The 24,378-nt window shown below is 39.6% G+C and overlaps 4 protein-coding genes across 11 annotated transcripts in view; 3 read left to right on the top strand and 1 right to left on the bottom strand.

The window, feature by feature from the left end:
• The window catches only part of LOC132199018 (adipokinetic hormone/corazonin-related peptide receptor variant I-like), a 121,134-nt gene extending 118,358 nt beyond the window's left edge, over positions 1–2,776 (top strand). Inside the window, exons 7-8 of the mRNA XM_059623390.1 lie at positions 1,538–1,734; positions 1,947–2,776. Coding sequence (XP_059479373.1) covers positions 1,538–1,734; positions 1,947–1,989 — 240 coding nt within the window. The 3' untranslated portion in view covers positions 1,990–2,776. The remainder of the gene's footprint in view (positions 1–1,537; positions 1,735–1,946) is intronic.
• A 2,240-nt stretch (positions 2,777–5,016) lies between these two features.
• Positions 5,017–24,361, top strand: LOC132198960 (uncharacterized). Of its 2 annotated transcripts, XM_059623313.1 has the most exons (6): positions 5,017–5,242; positions 5,960–6,094; positions 6,174–6,301; positions 22,921–23,391; positions 23,448–23,669; positions 23,723–24,361. In XM_059623313.1, exons 4-6 carry the CDS (start codon positions 23,142–23,144, stop codon positions 23,806–23,808), a joined length of 558 nt encoding a protein of 185 aa, XP_059479296.1. In that variant the 5' UTR covers positions 5,017–5,242; positions 5,960–6,094; positions 6,174–6,301; positions 22,921–23,141; the 3' UTR covers positions 23,809–24,361. The 2 variants fall into 2 exon arrangements, with proteins under 2 accessions (XP_059479296.1, XP_059479295.1); XM_059623312.1 differs by lacking the exons at positions 5,017–5,242; positions 5,960–6,094; positions 6,174–6,301 and having other exon boundaries at positions 22,680–23,391.
• Positions 10,087–17,555, bottom strand: LOC132198956 (uncharacterized). Of its 7 annotated transcripts, none has more exons than XR_009442064.1 (16): positions 17,406–17,536; positions 17,258–17,347; positions 17,106–17,157; positions 16,797–16,874; positions 16,429–16,741; positions 12,623–14,505; positions 12,360–12,564; positions 12,116–12,300; positions 11,872–12,056; positions 11,628–11,812; positions 11,384–11,568; positions 11,141–11,324; positions 10,897–11,081; positions 10,653–10,837; positions 10,409–10,593; positions 10,087–10,348 (listed from the first exon to the last, which is right to left on the bottom strand). XR_009442064.1 is itself a non-coding variant. In XM_059623307.1 (7 exons), the coding sequence occupies exons 2-7, from the start codon at positions 17,315–17,317 to the stop codon at positions 12,775–12,777; spliced, it is 639 nt and encodes a 212-aa protein (XP_059479290.1). In that variant the 5' UTR covers positions 17,318–17,347; positions 17,406–17,450; the 3' UTR covers positions 12,719–12,774. The 7 variants fall into 7 exon arrangements, 1 of the variants encoding a protein (XP_059479290.1); XR_009442065.1 differs by having other exon boundaries at positions 17,485–17,524; XR_009442063.1 differs by having other exon boundaries at positions 12,623–14,496; positions 17,106–17,168; positions 17,406–17,431.
• Positions 17,550–18,989, top strand: LOC132198961 (uncharacterized). Its single transcript, XM_059623314.1, has 6 exons — positions 17,550–18,014; positions 18,127–18,287; positions 18,340–18,438; positions 18,486–18,578; positions 18,637–18,759; positions 18,852–18,989. Exons 1-6 carry the CDS (start codon positions 17,705–17,707, stop codon positions 18,852–18,854), a joined length of 789 nt encoding a protein of 262 aa, XP_059479297.1. The 5' UTR covers positions 17,550–17,704; the 3' UTR covers positions 18,855–18,989.
• Positions 24,362–24,378: the final 17 nt, after the last annotated feature.

Consider the following 24,378-nt stretch of genomic DNA (forward strand, 5'->3'; position numbering starts at 1 on the left):
GTACTTTCCCGTGGGAATTTTGAAATAATTTTGACATATTTGAAATCTACATAAAAAGATGAGATTGGCGCAGTTTGAATCGTAATTCTACGACAGTTAGAAGTGAAAGTAGTTCTGGTACAAATAATTTTTATTAAAAGTTTTTATGTCATTTCGATCTGTTCTGATCATGATTATAAAATTTTGAATAATTTTTATCATCAATATTCAATTTGTTTCATAGTATATTATAATTGATTATTTTATATTGATAGAATTCTCATTTTCTCATACTCGGCCAAATTGACACGCGCCGCTGTTTCGTCGCGCGCGCACAGACTTTAGCGCGGATGCAAATGTTTTTTAGAACGCGTTAATCTAAAGAATTCAAAATTTCGCCGTTGGTAGGTAATGATGTAAAGTATGTTTTGATGTGCTAATTTTTAATAAGTCTTAATTGTGAGCGGAGTAATTAACGTTTCCGCGAGAAATTTGTTCTGGCTATTTAAAAAATGGAGAAAATTTTTAAAAAATATTAAAATAAAGAGAAAAATGTTGCCAATTAAATTTCCTACAAATTCCCTCATAGATCTGATGACGTCAGAATTTTTATTGCTTATGTACAGAAGACTTAAAGTCAAAAAATAATTTTTTTACTTATAACAAAATTTTTTTAATTTTTTTCAAGATTGCCAATCGATTGGAAATTTAATTGTCAGCCTAGAACTCGAATTTCATCAAAAAATATTCAGCCGTTTTGAAATAAGAAAAAATTATTTAACGACTCCTCAATCTGCTGAAGAAGAGGAGTAGTGGCATTGGCGCGCTCTTTGGAAAGAGAGATGCAAATTATTTGTACCAGAACTACTTTCACTTCTAACTGTCGTAGAATTACGATTCAAACTGCGCCAATCTCATCTTTTTATGTAGATTTCAAATATGTCAAAATTATTTCAAAATTCCCACGGGAAAGTACTTTTTGAAATTGGGGAACGCGAGGAATGCAGGCATGAGTGTGTGCGTTTGCTGGTGACAAGTCATTAGTAAGGAACAAAAGAATTATTGGAAGAGACGGTGCATCGGTCGGCCGGATATATAGGTGAAGTAATGGTGATGCAAATACTTTTCACGCCGGCTCGAAGCGTCCTTTTCGACGTCACATCTCCACTTTTATTATTTCTCCAATTTATTACTCGCTTACACACAAGATTTTCCGGGAAAGCAAGGTGTCTTTAGGACCCATTTATCGAGTTCTTTTCACTCAAAGTCACTTCATTTCATTTGGCATATTTCCTTTAAGGAATAAGCACAGCGCACAGCCTTTTTATCAAATAATTTTTCCTTTTCTAACAAAATATTCAGAACAACTATTTAATCAAATATCCAAGTTGGCATTGTTCACGGCATACCAATACTCGCATTTTTGTGCGTTCAATTGTGCTCATGTCAGACAGGAATTCGCAAATGGATTTGGGCTGGGTTTTTTTTACCCTTCAACGCTCATGAGCAACAATACATAGCAGAGAGCTCATATATGTCAAATTGCTGCTCTTCTCAGCTTTCAGGCAATTCCAAAGCGAGCGTGGACAGCATTGCAGAGTACTCGTACAACTCTGTGGCTTTCTACAGCGAGCCTCTTCAGGTGCACGACCGCGACGAAGAGGAGCGCTGGCGGCACCAGCAACGTGGCGGCACCGCGGCCAGCACTCGCGTCAAAGCGTCGCCCAGCATCGACCGACTAGAGGGACTGCGCAGGTATTAATCATCCCTTTTTCTACTCTTTCATTCAATATAAGAGCTCTCCCCATTAACCCTGCATGATGGTTAAAATAAAAAGTAAAAACTCAAAAGCCCCGGGGATTATAACTGAGTATGGGGATAAAAGCTGCACTTCGAGTGCTTCCCGACTAATTTTTTCTTTACATGAATATTAATGAAATATGGTTTTTCCAATGTGTTTCTGTCAGGTGGCAGGGAACGAGCGAAGTGCACCGCGAGCCGCGTCCCTGAGATTTTGTTTCCTCGCCGAACCCGTCAGGTCAGCTGGGCTGCGCACCGTGCAGTTCCAGCTCTTGTGTTGGTGGCGAGGAGGAATTGCTGCAAATTTCGACGTCGGGAAAACGCGGCGAACCGGTCTGGTTACACTTGCCGCAACTCAGTCCCAACGGAATCGCGCAGACCCAGTGTTAAATAATCTGCGGCGGTGACTTTGACTGCCAACGCGCACAACTTCCGTTTTTATTTCAATTGGACAATAAAATTGCGTGTTTACGAATCTTGAAGAGACAAATAGTAAAAAGCTTCAAGACAATAACTTTATAAATAGAGAGCTTTACATGACATGCAAAAAAATATGCCAACAAAAAGGCAATAAAATGAATAATATATTTTACTAATTATTGCTGACAGTGTTTCATGTCTGGACAGATTTTCTGTTAATTTCAAAACTTTTTCTCCAGATTTTCACTCAATCAATTGCCAAATGTTTCCAGTGTGAAATTCTTGCGGTGTTATTTGACGTGATGTTTCAATATTATATATGTGTAAAAATTTTAAAATTCATGTTTTTTTCCTTTGGTAAGTTACTTTTGAAAAAATCAAACATCTAAAGAATATCTCTAATTTCGAAAATGCTCACGCTAATTTAGCTGTAATTTAAAAGCTCAATGATTAGGCTACCGCGACAATGCCATTTTGGCAGTATTTTATTCAAAAATTCTCAAATGGTTAAATGTTGATCGCTGTTTTATGCAAACCATTCTGCTGTCTCAAAGTGTAACATGAGGGTGGATCTATTTTATAATAAAAAGCAAAAAAGACTGTTGGTGAGAAAATGTGGAGCCTGCTTATTTCACATTAAACTATACTTCCTCACTTTTTTCGGTGCCTTGTTGATTATTAGTCTACACTATTCAAAATTTAGGCATATTAATAGTGCATATACCGTTATTTTTCAAAATCAAGGACCTATGATGATAACAGTGGTATCTGTAGAGCAAATTATTTAAAGGAAACACACGGACAATCATATAGAAGTCCTTTATTTTGAAAATATTTTTTTTAGTCAAAAATTTTTCTGAATAATAAAACACCTGGGAACACACCTGGCGCTGTGCAAGTCTTGATAGTGCTCGTGGCCGACTACAAGAGTTTAATGTGAGGCTGTGAACTCCAAAGAGAACACAGGCCCTTTGCGCATTTTAACCAAGGCACTCGAATGTTAAATTAAACATGGGTGTTACTAATCAGGAATTTCGCTCTTCTCATTTGTCAATTTTTTATTATTGAATAATATAATAAAAAATAGCAGAATTTGAAGGAGAGGGTGTAAACATGTAGAATAGGCAAGAGCCTATTCTATCATAACTTATAAAGCGACGTCGCATATTACCAAAAGCTTTGTGATCGCCCCTGAAAGCCGGCAGCATTCGGTTTGGAAATTTGGAACCCTACGCTTTCCTTGGTGCCTCCGACGAGAGTCGTAATACGTTTTGGATGGAGCTACAAACTCTACGCAAACAACGCGATCCGGTCTTTCTGCTCCAGATACTTGATTAAAAAAGCAAATGAAAGGGAATCGGTGCAGGAGGAATATATCCACCGGCTCCCAGATTAAACCGTGCTATTTTTCTTGCAGAGGTGAAAAGTCGCAATAAATCTACTCTGAGGAAGGAACTGGGTCGGCGATTCACAAAGATCTTACCTGAGGTTGTGACGTGTTTGCCGCCAAGATGCGAGGGTACGTCGCAGACCAGGGGCCGTCTGGGCAGCCGCCGGAGTGGTCCGACATGATCCGAATGTCTCGATCTGTAGATGAAAAATTTTGTTTCAATCATTACATAGATGCAAAAACGTCAGAGTATAATAAAACAGAATGGGAGTGCAAAAATCCTGCATGAAAATTTTTTTATTCACATACATGTATAATATTTTCATTGTAAACATATGTGTGAAATGATAAATTAAAAATAAAACATTTTGACACAGCAAAACGTGTTTTGAAATTAAATGGGGTAGGAGGATGATTTTCTACATAAAGAGACAAAGCATAAAATTGAGAGAAGCCGAGAGGGCATAATCGTGTACATAAAAGTTGCTCTGGAAAAATCTTAATGTGTGTGCTCATTGATCAGAAAATATTTTAAATTAAATTTTGATAAAATGCACACACTGGCAAGGCGTATTCAGAAAATAAACAAAAACAGCATTTAATTTCAGTGACTGTGCGAAAATAAATAAATGGAAACATAAATTTAAAAAAAAAAACTATTTTTATGTAGAGGGACTTATATGAGAGCGGGATTTTATGTAGAACAGACGGGAAATTACGCGAGGAGCGGTTAATAAAAGGTAGATGAACTGGTTGAGAACAAAACGAGGCATAAAAGCATGGTAAAAACGTGCATAAAAAGGGACGAGAAATTAAAAATATAGAATATATCAGCCGCCGGTGAAAATACCTCGGGTCGCGGGAACGGACGGTGTATGGACGGTCTTTTGCGAGCTTGGAGAAGACGGACGACACTAATAAGCTTTGGATGACCACTGGAGTGATCCTGCGACCTTTCCAGGCAGGGTCACCTGCCCTGAAGGACGAAAATGTCAAGGGAAAACGACCCGCAGCTCGGTGTTTACATTGAAAGCACAGACAGCGACGAGCCAGCTCTCCTCTTGCTGCCTCTTGCCGCGCTCCGTTTCCCCTCCCCTTGCCCGAGCTCAGAATGGCGGCCCAATTTTGAATGCCAAAAACCGTTTGCCCTGCAGCCGGGCCGATTTTCACGCGACGAGTGTGGGCCGGGGACGCGTGGGATGTCATTTTTGACCCTCGATTCGAACTCTGGAGGTCTCATTTACCCTGAAAATGACCTTTTTAGCCCTCAGAATTTTATTTTGAAAACTCTATACAAGAAAAATGATAGCACGGATTTGGGCTTTGAAATGAATTTAATGAATTCCACCAGAGAGGCGCTGCGGTCGCGTCCTATCTTTCTTGAAATTCTTCCTTCCCAGCCAATTCAAAAGGGGGCGTAGAATTCGTCTCCCCCATTCTCATACAAATTTCTGCTGCAGAAAATCGGCTCTTGCACGACTTTAGATAATTTTTTTAGATTAAAATCCATTCTATCGTTTGCTGAAAACCCCGGCAAACAAAATTATCATGGAAAATCGCCGAATTTTTGCAAAGGAGCAGACAAAACGTGCTGTCGATGCGCTGCCGCGGCCCTTCAAAGTCCGTTTTCTTTGGCAAGAATCTTCTATTGCAGTAAGTCCCTTTATACAGTTAACGTTTTTGGGCTTTTTGAACCCTTTCCTGCATTCACCTGCACTGTCTGGAGCTGATAATTACCGCTAGTTACTCTCCAATCATCCTTTTCCTCCACATTCGCGAATGTCCCAAGACCCGCCTCAAAATTGTTATGGAAAATCGCCGAATTTTTGCAAAGGAGCAGACAAACCGTGCTGTCGATGCGCTGCCGCGGCCCTTCAAAGTCCGTTTTCTTTGGCAAGAATCTTCTAATGCAGTAAGTCCCTTTATACAGTTAACGTTTTTGGGCTTTTTGAATCTATTCCTGCATTCGCCTGCACTGTTTGGAGCTGATAATTACCGCTAGTTACTCTCCAATCATCCTTTTCCTCCACATTCGCGAATGTCCCAAGACCCGACATTCATTCACAACTCGGTGTTGGTTTTGGTTTGCTTGTTAAGTTTTGCAATTTGAGAATATTTTATATTTTAAACGTATTATTTGATCAGTGGCCAGCGTGGGTAGTTTGAATTACCTGCGCTTTGGTCTCTTGATATAAAATTAAATCCTATTATGTAGTTTTAATAAAGGAGGTTTTGAGAAAAAACAAAACCAGCATACCGGCAAGCAGTTCTAAAATATTTTTTTATGCAAGCATTGATTTCGTTGCAATGCGGTCTCTTCATCATTCGTAATTTTTAAACTATGAAACTTATGCTCAGTTTGTTTTTCAGTCGAGGCCTTGCGAGTGTGGCTATCAAGTACTCGAGTGGATTGTTCCGATGAGCGGTTCCAAGTAAAGCTTTGAACTTCGTAACTTCGAAGGCTCAAGTTAAAACTGCTCCTCTTGGCCATCAAGTTACTGACTGGTATGCAATTTATGCAATTTTTCTCTTTAGAGTGGCATTTTTTATCGTTGGCGCCGCAAATTTTCTCTCCAATTCACAGTCTGGGGTCAGTCGACAGCTGAAGAGAGCAGGAAGATTCCACCCTATGGGGCCTTCACACTCAAGACGCTGATTTTAGGTCTAGAGGGGATTGAACTGACAAAAAAGGAGCACCACAAGGCATTTTGAGTAAGCCCTAAATTTTTCATTTTCTGTGTTAATTAACGCCAAATAGTATAACTTTGTGCGAAACTTTTTTTAAAAAATCGTAAATATATGTTAAGCTAATGACCAGCCGGGGACGTAAACAAAAATCACTGTTGCCGTATTGTATTGCCATCATTGGAAACATTTTCTTCAACGCCTGCTCTGCTCTCTAAATTTCAATAATTTTTATCACTCATTATGAGCATTCATGCTTCATCCTTTTCATTTTTCATTTGATTGCTCTTTTGCTCTCGTAAAATTAAATAAAATCAATTCTTTAATGTGGTCAATGAATTTTATCTAAAAAATATATGTATAGTAAAAAATAATTGAAAACTCAGAATGGAAAATTTAAACGGGGAGCTGAATATTTTGATATTTATGTCGCGGGCGAAATATCTTTCATATTTATATAATACGTTTTAGAAAAGTAATGAAACTAAAATTTTAATTTAAGGTTGAATAACAAATATTTTTTTTTATAATCTTTATCGTAAAATTTAAAAAGTAAATCAAAATTGCCATTTGTTTTGCATAGCTTTTGCATTGTTTATTTTTGATCTGCAAATGTAATAAAAATTTTAGTAAAATGAGACAAAAAAATTGTGGAAAATGCGTAGAGCAAATGCAAAAATATTTTATGACAAATAATTTGGGACAAATACTTTTCAAAAAAATTAGGATAAAATGAAATTAAGAGCATCACGGGTCAAATCAAAATTTTTTTTTTTTTTTTTTAAATTAAAATTAGCATTCATTTGCAATCAAAGTTCTCGTAAAACAGACAGGCAGTGCAACAAAATAAACCTAAAAAGTTGGGCTTACGTAAAATACAAGAAAAATCTCAAATACCACGCCCTTTTTTTATTTTGGACTTCTAAACAAAAGAGAAAAAACTCAAAATGCCACGCCGCCTTTTGATTTTGTGCTGAACACAAAAACCAACTTTGAGACCACCGACCGCCCCTGTTTTTTTGAAACCAAATGGCAGCTAGAAGAAAATGCAGCGCACCAAGCGCTGCTTGGGTGCTGGCGGCTGAGTCACGAATTTTTTTAGCAACAACTATGATGCACAGTGAAATATGAGCCGAAACGGTTCACAGGGGAACTGGTTCAGATTGTCTATATTACTACTAAGAATTTTAAATATAAGCTAATTCAACATTGTAAAATCCTTGAATAATAAATTTAACGCGCGCGTGATTGCATTTTTAACCCTCAGGGGAAGACGCGTGCTTTATTTATTTGGAATTGTCCAAACTTAGTTGATGTGTAGTTATAGGAAAATCCTTTTTAATATTTAATTAATGCGCGTGCAATTGTTTAATCATCAGGAAACATACGCGCTGCATTTTCATCAAAAATTGTCAGAAATTGCAACAACGATGAATTAACGCGTGTGTTTATGTTGACCCCTAGGAAACACACGCGTGCGCCTTATGTTATGGAAATAAAACATTTCCAAATTTATCATTTGAACGACATACGGTGGGAACTCGCGAGAGACGTGCGCGTGCATTTTTCATTAAATAATTCCAAATCACTTTAATTTAGCATCGGAACAGCCTATAATGGCATTGGAACGCGCGGGCGCGCCATATTGAATAAAAATAAACAAAATTCATCATTAGAACAGCAATTGGTGGTCAGAAATCGCGCGTGCAATTGTATAACACGCGGGGATGAATTTTGTGTATTTTTATGCAAGTATTCCGAATCACTCGAAATTAGCATTGGAAACTCTATAACGGAGAATTAGCCCGGGTGCATCGATTGAAACGCGTGTATTGAGACGAGCGTATTGATTAAAACGACAAAGATAATTCCAAAATGAAAATCTTCATACACCTGCGTTTTATGCATTTTCAAACCGCCGTCGCCCGAATTTGGCCGCGGCAGTCGAATGTCGGCCCTGAGCCCAGTCGGGGCGCGCCTTGGGTCCGCGTCGAGTAATACGACTCGCCCAAGCGAAAATTGTTTAAATTGCATAACCCAAATTTCATGTCGTAAATTCTGCCAATCGGCCGTGACGGGCCTAGGCGACCGCTGTAAAAATCGGCCCGAAAATTAGCTTCATTTTGTTTTATAGAAGTTGAAAATCGGGCGAGCGGCGGCCGCCGGCGTGTGCTTTTCTTTCTCCCCATAAAAAATACACAGCGCGTGAGAAAGCAAAACGACGGACGAAACTCGGAGGCGCCGTGTTTTAATAAAAACACTCGGAAACCCGCGATTTATGCTAATTCCAACCGCGGTCGGCCGAATTCGGCCATGGGTGACGTAATTCGGATCCGGGGGCCCGCGGCGATCGATTCGTCTCGTTCCGAGAGGAAACGCGTGTTAATTCCCATAAGCCGAATTTTCTGGCAATTTCGGCCGCGGAGGGACTGGGCGACCCCAGGAAAAATCTGCCCAAAAATTAGCTTCATTTTGGTTATTAAAAAACGAAAATCCGACGCGAGTTAGGCCGCCGGCGCGAGCTTGCACATTCTCCCATAAGAATAACATCGCAAGGGTCGTTTCACTCGATTTTTAAAACCCTGAGGTTTTTTGATATGGGAATGCGACCCAGGGTCCATAGTGATTTGGACTCGTCTTGCGAAGGCGCACAACGCCTGTTTTGTACTTTATTTTTATTTTTTACTTTTCATCACAATGTATTTTCTAAAAAAAAAAAACATTTTTTACCCTTCCGAGGGCTGCGCTGGAAAACCGTGTTGCGCGGTTCTTAAAAATCGAGTCACCCTGGGAGGATGTAGTGCATCAGTGGGGCCAACTTCCACGGAGAAGCCCCGGTGAGCCTTGATTTTTTTAAATCTGTCGTTTGCACGCATTTTCCGCCAAAAAAAAAAAATGAATTTTTCACGTTTTTCGGCAAAAACCCTGAATTTAAGGTACGAAGGAAGGGTCTGAGCGAAAAAGTGAGCGACATGTTTAAAAAGCAAATTAAATTCCACATCGAACGGTGGCAACGCCATCCTTCTCGCTCGGGCAGGAGCCGCGGAATTAAACTCGCGAGTATAAAACACGTCGAGGGCCAGCGCGGGGCTCCACCCTTGTCAAACAGGAGGCCATTGAGGCCACGACCGAGTCCACTTCGAGACCATGGTCTCTATGGACTCGAGCGTGGCCTCAGTGGCCTCGAGTTGAGGTCACTTTGAGCACTGACTCCGTGGCCTCTATGGACTCGGTGTGGTCTCCGTGGACTTGGAGTGACCTCGGCGGTCTCCATGGACTCGGAGTGATCTCGGTGGTCTCCGTGGACTCGGAGTGGTCTCCGTGGACTCGGAGTGACCTCGGTGGTCTCCGAGTGATCTCGGTGGACTCGGAGTGATCTCGGTGGACTCGGAGTGATCTCAGTGGTCTCCGTGGACTCGGAGTGACCTCGGTGGTCTCCGTGGACTCGGAGTGATCTCGATGGTCTCCGTGGACTCGGAGTGATCTCTGTGGACTCAGAGTGACCTCGGTGGTCTCCGTGGACTCGGAGTGATCTCAGTGGACTCGGAGTGATCTCGGCGGTCTCCAGGCACTCAAGAGTGAGCACACTTGGCCTCAAGTTGTGATTTTTCACTTTATTAGTGATGTTATATTATTAAAGTAAAATTATGAGCCAAATAAATAAATGAATTTGACACTGATCAGATCCTTCTTGCTCGGAAACAAAATTGTTGACGCATAAAAAAATATATATTTTAACCAATAGCAAAATATTGCTTATGTCTATTTCAGGAATGGAACAATTCACAAATAAAAAATAAAAAAAATGTATATAATATGCAGAAGTCATTAACATTTTTATATACCTTTAAGCAATGACTTAATATAACATTCTGTATTGAACTCACTCAACTCTGGGTTTAACATCGTGACAAAAAAGAAGGGTGCAAAGCATATAAAAAAATTATTTTTGAGAAATAAAATTTAATCACAAATCAAGAGCATTTTGGCGCCCGATTTAATAAATACTCAGCAGGAACACTCTGGCTTGTTTGCCTTGGAATACCGGCCTCCGAAAATGTGAATCCCGGAGCACTGCGCAGAACAATTTTTTTTATTATTAATTTTTAACTTGTGCGTGTTTAATTAACGTACCTGGTGAGCGCTGCGTAAGGTGGAATGAGGTTCACACATTTTCGGAGAGCAGCTGCAGATTTTGAATTGCACTAGGAACGAACTGATTACTCAGGTGAGCAGAGAGTCCTTCCTATTTTCATCTCGGCGGCCACTTGAGCCTCTCGTGTTTTGGGAAACTGGCCTGCGTTAAGGTGAACTGAGCACTGAGCAGAACAATTTTTTTTAATAACTTTTAACTTGTGCATTATTTTATTAAACGTACCTGGTGAGCGCTGCGTAGGGTGGTAAAAGGTTCAGATTTTGTCAGAGAGCAGCTGCGGATTTTGAATTGCACTGGGAACAAACTGATTACTCAGGTGAGCAGAGAGTCCTTCCTATTTTCATCTAAGCGGCCACTTGAGCCTCTCGTGTTTTGGGAAACTGGCCTGCGTTAAGGTGAACTGAGCACTGAGCAGAACAATTTTTTTTAATAACTTTTAACTTGTGCATATTTTTATTAAACGTACCTGGTGAGCGCTGCGTAGGGTGGTAAAAGGTTCAGATTTTGTCAGAGAGCAGCTGCGGATTTTGAATTGCACTGGGAACAAACTGATTAATCAGGTGAGCAGAGAGTCCTTCCTATTTTCATCTCGGCGGCCACTTGAGCCTCTCTTCTTTTGGGAAACTGGCCTGCGTTAAGGTGAACTGAGCACTGAGCAGAACAATTTTTTTTAATAACTTTTAACTTGTGCATATTTTTATTAAACGTACCTGGTGAGCGCTGCGTAGGGTGGTAAAAGGTTCAGATTTTGCAGCGAGCAGCTGCGGATTTTGAATTGCACTGGGAACAAACTGATTACTCAGGTGAGCAGAGAGTCCTTCCTATTTTCATCTAAGCGGCCACTTGAGCCTCTCGTGTTTTGGGAAACTGGCCTGCGTTAAGGTGAACTGAGCACTGAGCAGAACAATTTTTTTTAATAACTTTTAACTTGTGCATATTTTTATTAAACGTACCTGGTGAGCGCTGCGTAGGGTGGTAAAAGGTTCAGATTTTGTCAGAGAGCAGCTGCGGATTTTGAATTGCACTGGGAACAAACTGATTACTCAGGTGAGCAGAGAGTCCTTCCTATTTTCATCTAAGCGGCCACTTGAGCCTCTCGTGTTTTGGGAAACTGGTCTGCGTTAAGGTGAACTGAGCACTGAGCAGAACAATTTTTTTTAATAACTTTTAACTTGTGCATATTTTTATTAAACGTACCTGGTGAGCGCTGCGTAGGGTGGTAAAAGGTTCAGATTTTGTCAGAGAGCAGCTGCGGATTTTGAATTGCACTGGGAACAAACTGATTACTCAGGTGAGCAGAGAGTCCTTCCTATTTTCATCTAAGCGGCCACTTGAGCCTCTCGTGTTTTGGGAAACTGGCCTGCGTTAAGGTGAACTGAGCACTGAGCAGAACAATTTTTTTTAATAACTTTTAACTTGTGCATATTTTTATTAAACGTACCTGGTGAGCGCTGCGTAGGGTGGTAAAAGGTTCAGATTTTGTCAGAGAGCAGCTGCGGATTTTGAATTGCACTGGGAACAAACTGATTACTCAGGTGAGCAGAGAGTCCTTCCTATTTTCATCTAAGCGGCCACTTGAGCCTCTCGTGTTTTGGGAAACTGGCCTGCGTTAAGGTGAACTGAGCACTGAGCAGAACAATTTTTTTTAATAACTTTTAACTTGTGCATATTTTTATTAAACGTACCTGGTGAGCGCTGCGTAGGGTGGTAAAAGGTTCAGATTTTGTCAGAGAGCAGCTGCGGATTTTGAATTGCACTGGGAACAAACTGATTACTCAGGTGAGCAGAGAGTCCTTCCTATTTTCATCTAAGCGGCCACTTGAGCCTCTCGTGTTTTGGGAAACTGGCCTGCGTTAAGGTGAACTGAGCACTGAGCAGAACAATTTTTTTTAATAACTTTTAACTTGTGCATATTTTTATTAAACGTACCTGGTGAGCGCTGCGTAGGGTGGTAAAAGGTTCAGATTTTGTCAGAGAGCAGCTGCGGATTTTGAATTGCACTGGGAACAAACTGATTACTCAGGTGAGCAGAGAGTCCTTCCTATTTTCATCTAAGCGGCCACTTGAGCCTCTCTTCTTTTGGGAAACTGGCCTGCGTTAAAGTGAACATCTGGAGCACTGCACAGGAAGTTGTCTGAAAGTGGATTTCCTTATTTTCGTACCTTTTTGTAATGATTCATGATTTCATTTACCTAATCTCTCTCAATGGAGTTAACTAATTGTTGCGCAAAAAGTCTGACGTCAACGTTTACCAGATAAGCTTTTTTTCCCAAGGCTATTGGCGCAACAAATATAATATCGTCAGTTAGTTGGACCTCTGTAATAAAGTCTGTTGAGGCGATTTTCAGTTCCTCGTCTTTTGCCAAGATGGTGTCCAGGACTTTGTATTTTCTGCAGTTTGCATATACTCTGCTGGTTTCGTCTGATAGCTTGAGGAGGACAAAGTTTTTGACACAGACTAATTCATTGTTGGTTGTATAAACGGAATGGTTTGCTCTCTTTTTTAATCGTTTATGGTCAAGTGCGCTGATTAACATTTTGTTGAAAACTCCTCTATGATATAATTTGGTTACAGTAAATGGTTGATCTTGCTTTTGAGCTAGGGCTGTCATTTCATCTTGTGTTAATGGCTTTCGCACACCATGGCCCAATAAAGTTGTTATTCCGACTTTTATTGCCTTTTTACTCTCTCGTGTTCCAGCCTGCTTCAGGGCAGTTAGGCATTCCTTAACAATTTCTGATGAACACTTATTTATTTCCAACCCTGAATATTTGATAAATTGACTAATTTTGTGTTTTCTAAGCTTCTGTTCCCCTTGATACAGTGTTCCAGAACTTAATTTTGCCACTTTTCCATTTTGCCCCTCAAACATGAATGTGCTAGCGTCCCATAGGGAACCCCATTTAGAGCAAATGCCTGGGATGTGCTGGAGGATGTGTAGATTATAAATCTGCATGTTTTCCTTAAATTTTTCTGGGAATTGCTTAAGAAATTTTTCCACACTCTTCCTCGCCAGACTTTGTTGCTCTTGTGTGGGAATTCTTTCTTGCAGATATATGCGTAGAGCCCAGATTAGGAGAAAAATGTGGTTCAAAATTTCTTCCGATATGAAGTTATGGCACACTGGCAAGAGAGCATACAAGAAAAAATTTTTTGCAGGAGCTGCTTTGAAAGTGCTGAATTTTGAAAGTTTTTCTGGCAGCCTGGTAATTTCACTCGGAGGTTTGACGTTCAAATACAAAATTTCCATTTCGTTGAGATTCTTTCGAAAAGAAAACGTTTCTTTGGTGAATTTTGCACCAAATACAGCGTCGGCCCAACTTTTCATGACACCAATATCAATGGAGTGTAGATAGTCATTTACGAACCCATCAACAATGTCAAATGGCTTGATGGTGGCAAGAGTGCTGACTCCCTTAACTCCGTTTACATGTAAATCACTGAGTGATTGCAATTTTTGTTTTTTCCTTTTAGGGGCAGATTTTTCAGCACCTTCAGCAAAAATTCTTTTCAAATTTAAGCATTCTCTGGCGTTGCTAAGGAAGTTTCTTTTGTTTCTTAGCAATTTCTCCTCTTCATAAGGGAAAATCCTAGTTTTTCCTTTTCCCTTGACTATACTTTTTGCTAGACGGAAGCACCAGTTACACGAGAAAAATCCTCCGGGATTTTGGAGTTTGCAAAGTTCTGCTCTAGCCGGTGCATCGACCGCTGCTACAATTAAGTGAATTTTTGGACAGCCCTTGACCGTCTTTAAGCCATTTTTATGCAAATCCTGCAATTCTTCCTTTAAAGGAGCTAAGAATGCATCAAAGTTAGGCTTTAGCTTAGAAACCCACATTGCGCACATAACGTAGTGCTCACTTCTTAATGAGAGGGGAAGCTCATTAAGAGTGAGATATACTGGCCAAAAACTCAAACCACCGTGCTCTGCGGCTTGAACACCATCAGTGTTAAACTGCAGAGTGAAATCATTTTTTCCAATTTCATTTCTATCTTTCAGTTTCTTGTATTGGTAGCTGTTTGTTACTGAATACACGGTCTTATCTTCTTGGTAATCTTTCATTCCTTGGAGTACTTTTGGGTCATTTAAAATCAGACCCAGCCACGCATGAGCAGGAGACGTGGTGGGGGAGAGCGAGTTTTGCTGGCGCTGCTGTTGCTTTCCCAGTGACGTAACTGGGGAAGGAAAACCCATGCCGCTCCCAGCTGCTCCCATCTAAATGCATTGTTTTGCACTCTTTGCCGCGTTTTCCGGTCAAATATTGTCGATTCAAGGCGGTTTTGAACATAATCTGCAGGTGTCAGACTAGTTCGGAACCTAGGGAAGCTTTGGCAACGAAGAAAAAGCATCTCAAATCAGCTGGAAGCACGAAAAGCCACGAAAATTCGGCCAATATCTCCGTGACGGCGAAGTTGCGGCTCAAAAAAGCAGCGGAAAACTCGGATTTTTTACGTTTTGTGAGTCGATATGTGCTTCAGTGCCGGGATGTCAACAAATTAAGTCGTTTCTGATCATATTTGTGCATGTCCGATTGTTTTTTGTGAGAGAAAAGCGGAAACGAGTTTAGCAACCGGACAAGTTGTCCCACGGAATTAACCAATATCTCGCTCTGATTCAATGTTTTAGAATTTTGGCGATTGAAAAGTTTATATTTTTAGAATAATTAAAGCATGAGGAAAATCGCTGTGTTATTTATTTTTTAATCCGAGCAGCCGTTGTCTCGCTATGAGCATAATTACGCGGCGGCCACTGCTTTGTTGCTTCGCTCGGCTCTCTCTCGCTCGAGTCGCCCGACTGCTGCACTCGCGGGTGGAGAGCGGCGCGCTCGATTAATTAGACGTTTGCGCGAATTTTTTATTTTATTAGTAAGCGTTGAGATAAATCGTTCAAATTTTCAGCATTGGTAGCAAACTAACTGAATTAATTTTTTATTTTTTATTCTTAAAAAAATATTTATCTGGAGCAAAGTTATTAATGTTTCCGCGAGAATTTTGTTATATTAATTTTTAAATTAGACAAAAAATTTTAAAAGTACAAACCCTAACAGAAAATTGTAGCTAATTAAATTCTCTACAATTTACTTTGCATTCGTTTTGTTGTCAAAATTTTTTTAATTTACCAACGGGATGACCAAAGTCAAAACATTACTTTTTCTCATTGAAATAAATTTTTTAGATTTTTTCTGAGATAGCCAATCGATTGGAAATTTAATTTTGATTTAAGAATTAAAATTTCATCACAATACGTTGAGCCGTTTAGAAATAAGAGCGTCTGAACTAAAACCTGCTAATCAGCCTCGACGGCAGTTTTAGGGAGCATCAGTTAGTACTTTGTGATTTCTAAACGGCTCAACATATTGTGATGAAATTTTATCTAAAAATATAAACTTTTCAATCGCCAAAATTCTAAAACATTGAATCAGAGCGAGATATTGGTTAATTCCGTGGGACAACTTGTCCGGTTGCTAAACTCGTTTCCGCTTTTCTCTCACAAAAAACAATCGGACATGCACAAATATGATCAGAAACGACTTAATTTGTTGACATCCCGGCACTGAAGCACATATCGACTCACAAAACGTAAAAAATCCGAGTTTTCCGCTGCTTTTTTGAGCCGCAACTTCGCCGTCACGGAGATATTGGCCGAATTTTCGTGGCTTTTCGTGCTTCCAGCTGATTTGAGATGCTTTTTCTTCGTTGCCAAAGCTTCCCTAGGTTCCGAACTAGTCTGACACCTGCAGATTATGTTCAAAACCGCCTTGAATCGACAATATTTGACCGGAAAACGCGGCAAAGAGTGCAAAACAATGCATTTAGATGGGAGCAGCTGGGAGCGGCATGGGTTTTCCTTCCCCAGTTACGTCACTCGTGAAGCTTCGCGGCAGTGCCGCGCAAAGTCGCTCTGCGCGCCTACCACGAGGCCTTTGTGGCTGGGGCTGTTTAAAATTTGATTTAACTGTGGTGCAACTTTGGTGTATAAAAAATAGCTCCGCATACCAATCAATTTCGTCTTCTTGTACGTCGCTAAGCACCTTGTGCACATTGTTTCTGCTTGATCATCTTGAGATTGGGTTGTGCAGATATTGCATTTTGGACACAAGAAATATCTCTCATTCTTTGAGATTTCAAAGTTCTGTAGAAACTCATGGGTAGATGTGAACAAATTGGCCGGCAGAAAGCAATTGGCAAAATTCAAAATATGCCTGATTTTGTTGTCCGGAATTTTAAGTGTAAGGATTAACTCCAGAGTTAAATACATTGCTTCAATGTTTGTGATCCTTGCACCAGTGTATAATGCCCTCAAATCCATCTAAGAGGCAAATATTATTGTTTCTATTAAAAAATTTTCAGTTCACTTTCAATACCCCATTGTTTTCAACAGCAGACACTTTGGATTTGTCCTTGGGTAGGTTTATCAAAGAGTTACTTGTTGAATCACCACTCTGCAATTGATAGTAAAAATAACATTGTGCTCTTTTATATCACAAATAAATTTCCTGAATGACATATCAACACCAACTGTACTCAATTAAGTGAAAATAAAATAAAACAACTCATAACAAAAAATATGAATAATAGCGAGCAATTATCTTTGTCAGGGTCGCTCTCTTCCTCCGTAAAATCATTGTCACTCTCTGATGCTATTATTGAATCTATGTATGAACAAAAATCACCAGTTCTGTCTGTCTCGTCGCTACTGGTAGAAGTATCCGATAATTTAGATTGCTGCAAGAGATCTAATTTCAGTTACAGTGGACAGAACTTTTAATTTATGTTAATAAAAAAAATTATTACGCAGTCATATTGTTAAATCTAATTTACATACATCATCGACGGTGCAGACACTGGAGACTTCAATCTCTTCCGGAGCATCATCCATTTTCATATTAATTATTCAAACAATTTTATGATGTATCTATGAATAATCCACTTTTACATTTTTTAAAAAAATCAGATAAAGTAAGAGGACGCACTACTGAATAAATTTGTCCACATTGAACCAAAGATTTCCATCACCGCAGTTAAATAAACGTACAATTAAAATTTGCATACCATCGTGACCGTCCTTGTGATGATTGAATTTGAATGATGATTGCACTTTGTTTTGATTGCACTCCGCGATCACTCTGGGAACCGCCCACCATCATCGATCATCAGAATCCTCAATCCAGTCTCCAGTCCATCCTCCGATGCGAAAGCTCTCGCACGCACTTGCCCTAAAAGTGCACATTTATGATTTACATTACCAAAATTTTGGAGATTATCTTTAAATATGAACGATTCAGATGTTGCACGAGCCAGCGCTGATATGCAGCAATATATGATCTGCCAATTCAAGTCTCCGCCTTGGGCTGACTATGATTCAGAGGAGAATATTTTTGTTGCCCCTTCGAGGTGGCTCGTGTCTAATGATGCATCTGTGGGAGACGATGAATCGCAAAAGACTTCAGACGAAACTCGCATCCTCAAATGGCCGAGAGTGCCTATTGGAAAGAATTATGTTAAGGAATATAAGAACAGAGATGCAGACCTGGAAGTGACTTTCTGCAATTACGAAGTGGAAGTGTTGTTCTCATCCGATGGTTGGTTCACTTATTTTTTCTTAATGGCTGACAACTTTATGCCTGTTGTAATTAATGTGATCGTATTGAAGAAATTTTGGGCGCATCATTAAATATTTGAACATTACTTCAGATCCAATTGAAATTGATGCCAAACTCCGAAACCTTAAGTCATTCCAGTCCATCTCAACTCCTCATCCCAGAAGCCGCCAAGAACGAGCGAAAAGAGTTTTGGATGGCATTGCTTGCCCCCTTGGTAAACAAATTAAGATGATTCCTAATAGTGTTTCTCAGGTAATTACAAATTAAAATTACACTACGTGCGATTAGTGTATATTTCTGATAGGACGAAACTGAAAATCCCGGAATAGGTCACCTTAATTTGGAGGAACTGCCACAGTCTAGCTCTGTTATTAAAGATTCTGGTTTAGTCAAGTCATCCAAGGTACTTTTTTTGTATACATGAGTATTTTAATAACATTTTTACCTTAGGTTGTGGAAGATATTGAGAAGGAAATGGAAATGTTGAACGAGTTGGGTGATTTGAGCTTCGATGATGACACAGTTGTGCGCAAAAATCTGCAGGTTTAAAATTGATTTAAATTTTGCACCAGAGATATTTCAACTCTAAATTCATATTTAGGAAGCCTTAGCCAAAAATAACCTGGATACAACCCCAATAGATAACATACCAGACTCTCAAATGTTTGATGATTGCCAAAAGGAAAGTCCAGAAGAAAAAGTAGAGGATAAAAGTTTGCAGCAGGTAATATATTCATTGAAAATATTTATCAGTAATCTATTACTTTTAATATTAATAAATATCATTAAATTTTCTACTCATTGAATTTGTTATAGTAAAGTTATGAAGCTGATGATTTGACTCCAAGAAAAGCTCTCCTCACTGCTGAATTGAAATTAGAAAGGAAGGAAAAGGAATTAGCATTGCAAAGAGAGCAAAACGCGATTCTTAAGCTACAACTGTCAGAGAAAGGCAAGACTTATAATTAAATATATATCAAAGTTAATTTCTATGTTTTTAAATTTTTCTTCAGAGATATCACAGATTAGAAAAAGGAGGAGATCTTTGAGAGACAAGCAGGATAAGACTGATGATGATTCTCAGCAAGTGAACAACACAGCTCCACCAACTAACACGAAAAACTTAAAAAGGCTGCGTAAAATTCCCATCACTGAGAAAAGATCAGACCCAGAGGATTTGGTGCAGGTACATAATTGTTGAAATGAATTATTTGTGATGTTACATGATTCTGTTTGCAGGTTGATGACTTTGTCATCATCAGCCCCGAACTAAAAATTTCCAAATCAGACCTCCATGAATGTTTAGCCACTAACAATGCAGGAATCTTTCTTGGAAAGTTGATAAGAAAGTTGTTTTCTACTGAAGAACTAAATGAATATTCGTGGAGTGGCTCACAGTGTGCTCCCAATACAAAAAGAGGAATAGGACAAAAGAAGGAGTTTCCTCCAAACCACAAGATCAAACTCTTGGGTGAGAAAAAACTTAGTATTAGTTGTAGGCACGTTACCAAAGTTGAATTTATTTAATAGATTTTACTCGAAAGTTGTTCGTTGTCGACGATGTGAGATTCAGAAAAATTATTGGCAAAATTTTGACCAATTCCAATAGGGAATAAACAGAATGCAGCTCTGATAACATAACTTCTATGTTAACTTTATCCTGAATAAACTAGATTTCATGGGAAAATAAACTATAATGAAATGAATATTGTGTCTTTTACACTCTTTTGAATATGAAACGCATTTCATACAATACACATGCATTATCAAATTAATTAAGAATCTTTTGAAACAAGGCTATTGAATTTTTAAAATCCTCCAATGAGCCAGGTAATAAGAGTATTGTAAATTAATTTATAATAAGTAATTAATAATCAACACTTATAGTTTCTAGTTTAAATTCTCTGCTCAACACATCAATCAGTCAATCAGTTTGTTCCTAGTGCAATTCAAAATCCGCAGCTGCTCTCTGACAAAATCTGAACCTTTTACCACCCTACGCAGCGCTCACCAGGTACGTTTAATAAAAATATGCACAAGTTAAAAGTTATTAAAAGAAATTGTTCTGCTCAGTGCTCAGTTCACCTTAACGCAGGCCAGTTTCCCAAAAGAAGAGAGGCTCAAGTGGCCGCCGAGATGAAAATAGGAAGGACTCTCTGCTCACCTGAGTAATCAGTTTGTTCCCAGTGCAATTCAAAATCCGCAGCTGCTCTCTGACAAAATCTGAACCTTTTACCACCCTACGCAGCGCTCACCAGGTACGTTTAATAAAAATATGCACAAGTTAAAAGTTATTAAAAAAAATTGTTCTGCTCAGTGCTCAGTTCACCTTAACGCAGGCCAGTTTCCCAAAACACGAGAGGCTCAAGTGGCCGCTTAGATGAAAATAGGAAGGACTCTCTGCTCACCTGAGTAATCAGTTCGTTCCTAGTGCAATTCAAAATCTGCAGCTGCTCTCCGAAAATGTGTGAACCTCATTCCACCTTACGCAGCGCTCACCAGGTACGTTAATTAAACACGCACAAGTTAAAAATTAATAATAAAAAAAATTGTTCTGCGCAGTGCTCCGGGATTCACATTTTCGGAGGCCGGTATTCCAAGGCAAACAAGCCAGAGTGTTCCTGCTGAGTATTTATTAAATCGGGCGCCAAAATGCTCTTGATTTGTGATTAAATTTTATTTCTCAAAAATAATTTTTTTATATGCTTTGCACCCTTCTTTTTTGTCACGATGTGAAACCCAGAGTTGAGTGAGTTCAATACAGAATGTTATATTAAGTCATTGCTTAAAGGTATATAAAAATGTTAATGACTTCTGCATATTATATACATTTTTTTTATTTTTTATTTGTGAATTGTTCCATTCCTGAAATAGACATAAGCAATATTTTGCTATTGGTTAAAATATATATTTTTTTATGCGTCAACAATTTTGTTTCCGAGCAAGAAGGATCTGATCAGTGGCAAATTCATTTATTTATTTGGCTCATAATTTTACTTTAATAATATAACATCAGTAATAAAGTGAAAAATCACAACTTGAGGCCAGTGTGCTCACTCTTGAGTGCCTGGAGACCGCCGAGATCACTCCGAGTCCACTGAGATCACTCCGAGTCCACGGAGACCACCGAGGTCACTCCGAGTCCACAGAGATCACTCCGAGTCCACGGAGACCACTGAGATCACTCCGAGTCCACCGAGATCACTCAGAGACCACCGAGGTCACTCCGAGTGCACGGAGACCACTGAGATCACTCCGAGTCCACCGAGAACACTCCGAGTCCACCGAGATCACTCGGAGTCCACGGAGACCACTCCGAGTCCACGGAGACCACCGAGATCACTCCGAGTCCATGGAGACCGCCGAGGTCACTCCGAGTCCATGGAGACCACACCGAGTCCATCGAGGCCACGGAGTCAGTGCTCAAAGTGACCTCAACTCGAGGCCACTGAGGCCACGCTCGAGTCCATAGAGACCATGGTCTCGAAGTGGACTCGGTCGTGGCCTCAATGGCCTCCTGTTTGACAAGGGCAGTGGCCCGAATCAAAAATCCGGCGAATATGGGTCGTTGAGATGGGCTTCCCCACCGGGCGGTGTGGGGCTGTGCTGCAAAACAGTAAAAAAATTTAGCTTACTGCATAGAATCATCTTGTTGTCTACAGTGGCCAAGTGGAGTATATGCGCATGCCTTCCATCCTGGAGATTGTGGGTTCGGTTCCGACTCCAGACGGATTTTTCTTGAGGGAACCAGAGTGATTTATGATGCTGGGATTGCGAGTGAAGGGTTGATCTTTGCTGAAGTCGGCCGCGGTTCGCAGGATTTCGTGTTGGGAAGGGTTCACCCCCGGCCCCAGTTGTACGGAAATTCAAGATTCAAGATTCAAGATTTCTTTATTTTGTTAAGCATTATATACCACATAACATACATAGTAAATAACAGCTTTTTAAAATAAGTCAGTGTACATGGCATTATTTAAACGATAAAATTCGTTCAAGTCATAGAATTTGTGCTCTAACACAAAAGCTTTCACCATTTTTACAAGAACCTCGTCATTTTCGAGGACTTTTAAAGATATCGGTAATGCATAAAATATTCTGGGGATCATGATTTCTGGGTTTTCTACAGATTTCTTGAGCTTAACTTCTTTCACAACCAAATCATTACAGCAAAGATTAGTCTGATTATGTCTAGTCACTCTCCTCGTATCTACAGTATCACTATATTTCTGAAATAGTTTTCGGTTTTGCACTAATGCGTTTAATTACAAAATCCTCTTCAACAAAACAGTATTATCGTGTGGGAATGACTTAAATAATATTATTCAGATAAAATTAAATTCCAATGTGGCATGAACTGGAACTTATATTTTATAATTTAAAACATAAATAAATTAGTGTTTCTTTTCACTTGAATTTATCTTCTCACCTTTAACATAAAATTTTTATAAAAAAAGGTTTATTCCTTTTTTTCGTGGCTTAACATGAAAATTGTCACCCATAATCAAGTATGCGCATAATTCGATGCGTGGCCTTAAAAGACTTGTAGTTGTAGTTTATTTTCTTAATATGTCATAAATTCAACAAAAATTATAGTGCTGCAAAAAGTCAAGATTACTTTTAAAGTTTTAAATTTCAAACCTTCAGTATTGTATTTATCAAGATAATAATGAATTTAAATTTATTTTCGAGAATTTAGTATAAGATTTAGTAAAAAAAAATGCATTGTTGAATCGCATTGTTTACGTTTCCACCGTTACCACGGCAAAAGAAAACAATTTGCATGAACTTAATAAATATTTTAAATTGTTGATTGTTGCTACTCAAATTTGATAACCGATTCACCCAAATCTGAAAATGGTTCATTGGATTTTGGTCGTGATTGCAGGGTACGCCGTATCCTTCCTCGCTCTTGTGGGGGCCTACCTGAGCAAGGACCTCGCAAAGACTGTTGCGCTATGGACGAGCAGAAAAATTGGCAAAGCAGGCAGCTGGGTCTGTTCAAAACTTGGATTTGACAGTCAAGATGAACCTCAAGAACAACAAGAGGGCTGGAGAATCTTGGGTCACTGTCTCGGACAGTTTGCATACGGTGCCGGAAGCGCCCTGATGAACTTCACGATCAACTCAACGAAGAGGCTCATTTTTGGCAATCATGCGGACATGGATGGTCACCCTTCTCTACCTTCCAATGAAAATCTGAACCTTCAGCGCATTTTCTACATCCCAAGCTCCATCAGACAAAGAGTCAAGGAAGCGTTCGCCACTCACAACTTCGGCCTTCTTTCTTGTTATGGCTATGTGAACAAGCTGTGCCTCGTGTTACTAGTGAATGGAGCGCTTGTTGATTTCACTGCAGGTTTGTTGAAAATACCATTAAATTTAACTTTTTTCGAAATCATTTATGTACTTCAGGGGCCAGCGAGCTGAGGAAGAAGATCAAACCTCTCCTGGAGAACACAGCCACAAGAATGTTGAGCGAGCGTCAAACCATCAGCGCTCTGCAGAAGCGATTTGACCTGGATCAAGGAGGGTACCTAAAAAAGCTTCTGGAAGGCGACCTGAAGAGAGATCCTCCCACATCGTACTGCTATGCTTTAGCAGTGAGACATAGCCTCAAGGTCACGCCTGAAGACGGTGAGAAAAAATTGGGCTTTTAAATTGTCAAATATTAATTCATAAAATTTCAGATCGTCAGGACATCTTGGCCGCCCTGGGAGAAGTCTATAACATGAAGACCAAGAAAGTCAGGAGGGACGGACAATCTGCAAGATAGCCAAATAGCCCCAGAAAACTTTTTTTCTTGTCAGTTTGTTTTGAGTTTAAAGTTTCTGTTTTAAAACGAGATGAGATAAGAGGGAAGATAACATTCTGGACTTCAAACCAACACCCCTGACACCCTTTACCCCTTTCGATGGCTGAGACAACGAGGACATCTACACAAAATACAAGAAAAAATGCAAATGCAGCTTGAGTTCCTGGCCGTGCAGGAGAAATACATCAAGGACAAGCAGAGGAATCTGAAGAACAAGTACTTGAACGCCCAAGATTCTCTTCTGGGCTGCTAACACTTCTTGCATTAAACTGGAGCCACCCCAAATAACTTTACCAAACAGGATATTATTTGGATTCAACCAGCTGCCCAACTTCAACAAGTAAAAGGAAGCAAATAATTTCCGCCTGCTTGCAAGCGGAAAGGCATTTGTATTTTTAGAATGACACTTAAATAAATCTACTATAGTTTAAATAAAAAAAAATTGGAGAGCCAAAGGACCTGATTCCCAAGAGCAGAGAGCTGGAAATTAAAATGGAAATTGAGGGAACAAATTAAAGAGGGAAAAAGCTC

The sequence above is a fragment of the Neocloeon triangulifer genome, unplaced genomic scaffold (genome assembly GCF_031216515.1).
Source record: "Neocloeon triangulifer isolate White Clay Creek 2 clone unplaced genomic scaffold, ASM3121651v1 ptg000013l, whole genome shotgun sequence".
Taxonomy (NCBI): Eukaryota; Metazoa; Arthropoda; class Insecta; order Ephemeroptera; family Baetidae; genus Neocloeon; species Neocloeon triangulifer.

Bases quoted from the DNA above. Each gene is read 5' to 3' on its own strand.
- LOC132198956 (XM_059623307.1), bottom strand. From the start codon at position 17,317: ATGAAAATGGATGATGCTCCGGAAGAGATTGAAGTCTCCAGTGTCTGC. The intron at 16,875-17,105 runs GTGATTTTTGTT...TATCAATTGCAG, and splicing joins CGACGAGACAGACAGAACTG to AGTGGTGATTCAACAAGTAA. The intron at 14,506-16,428 runs GTATGCGGAGCT...ATGACCCAAAAG, and splicing joins CAAGAAGACGAAATTGATTG to TACTCCAAGGAATGAAAGAT.
- LOC132198961 (XM_059623314.1), top strand. From the start codon at position 17,705: ATGAACGATTCAGATGTTGCACGAGCCAGCGCTGATATGCAGCAATAT. The intron at 18,015-18,126 runs GTTGGTTCACTT...ACATTACTTCAG, and splicing joins AGTGTTGTTCTCATCCGATG to ATCCAATTGAAATTGATGCC. The intron at 18,288-18,339 runs GTAATTACAAAT...TATTTCTGATAG, and splicing joins TTCCTAATAGTGTTTCTCAG to GACGAAACTGAAAATCCCGG.
- LOC132198960 (XM_059623312.1), top strand. From the start codon at position 22,890: ATGGTTCATTGGATTTTGGTCGTGATTGCAGGGTACGCCGTATCCTTC. The intron at 23,392-23,447 runs GTTTGTTGAAAA...TATGTACTTCAG, and splicing joins GCTTGTTGATTTCACTGCAG to GGGCCAGCGAGCTGAGGAAG. The intron at 23,670-23,722 runs GTGAGAAAAAAT...ATAAAATTTCAG, and splicing joins CAAGGTCACGCCTGAAGACG to ATCGTCAGGACATCTTGGCC.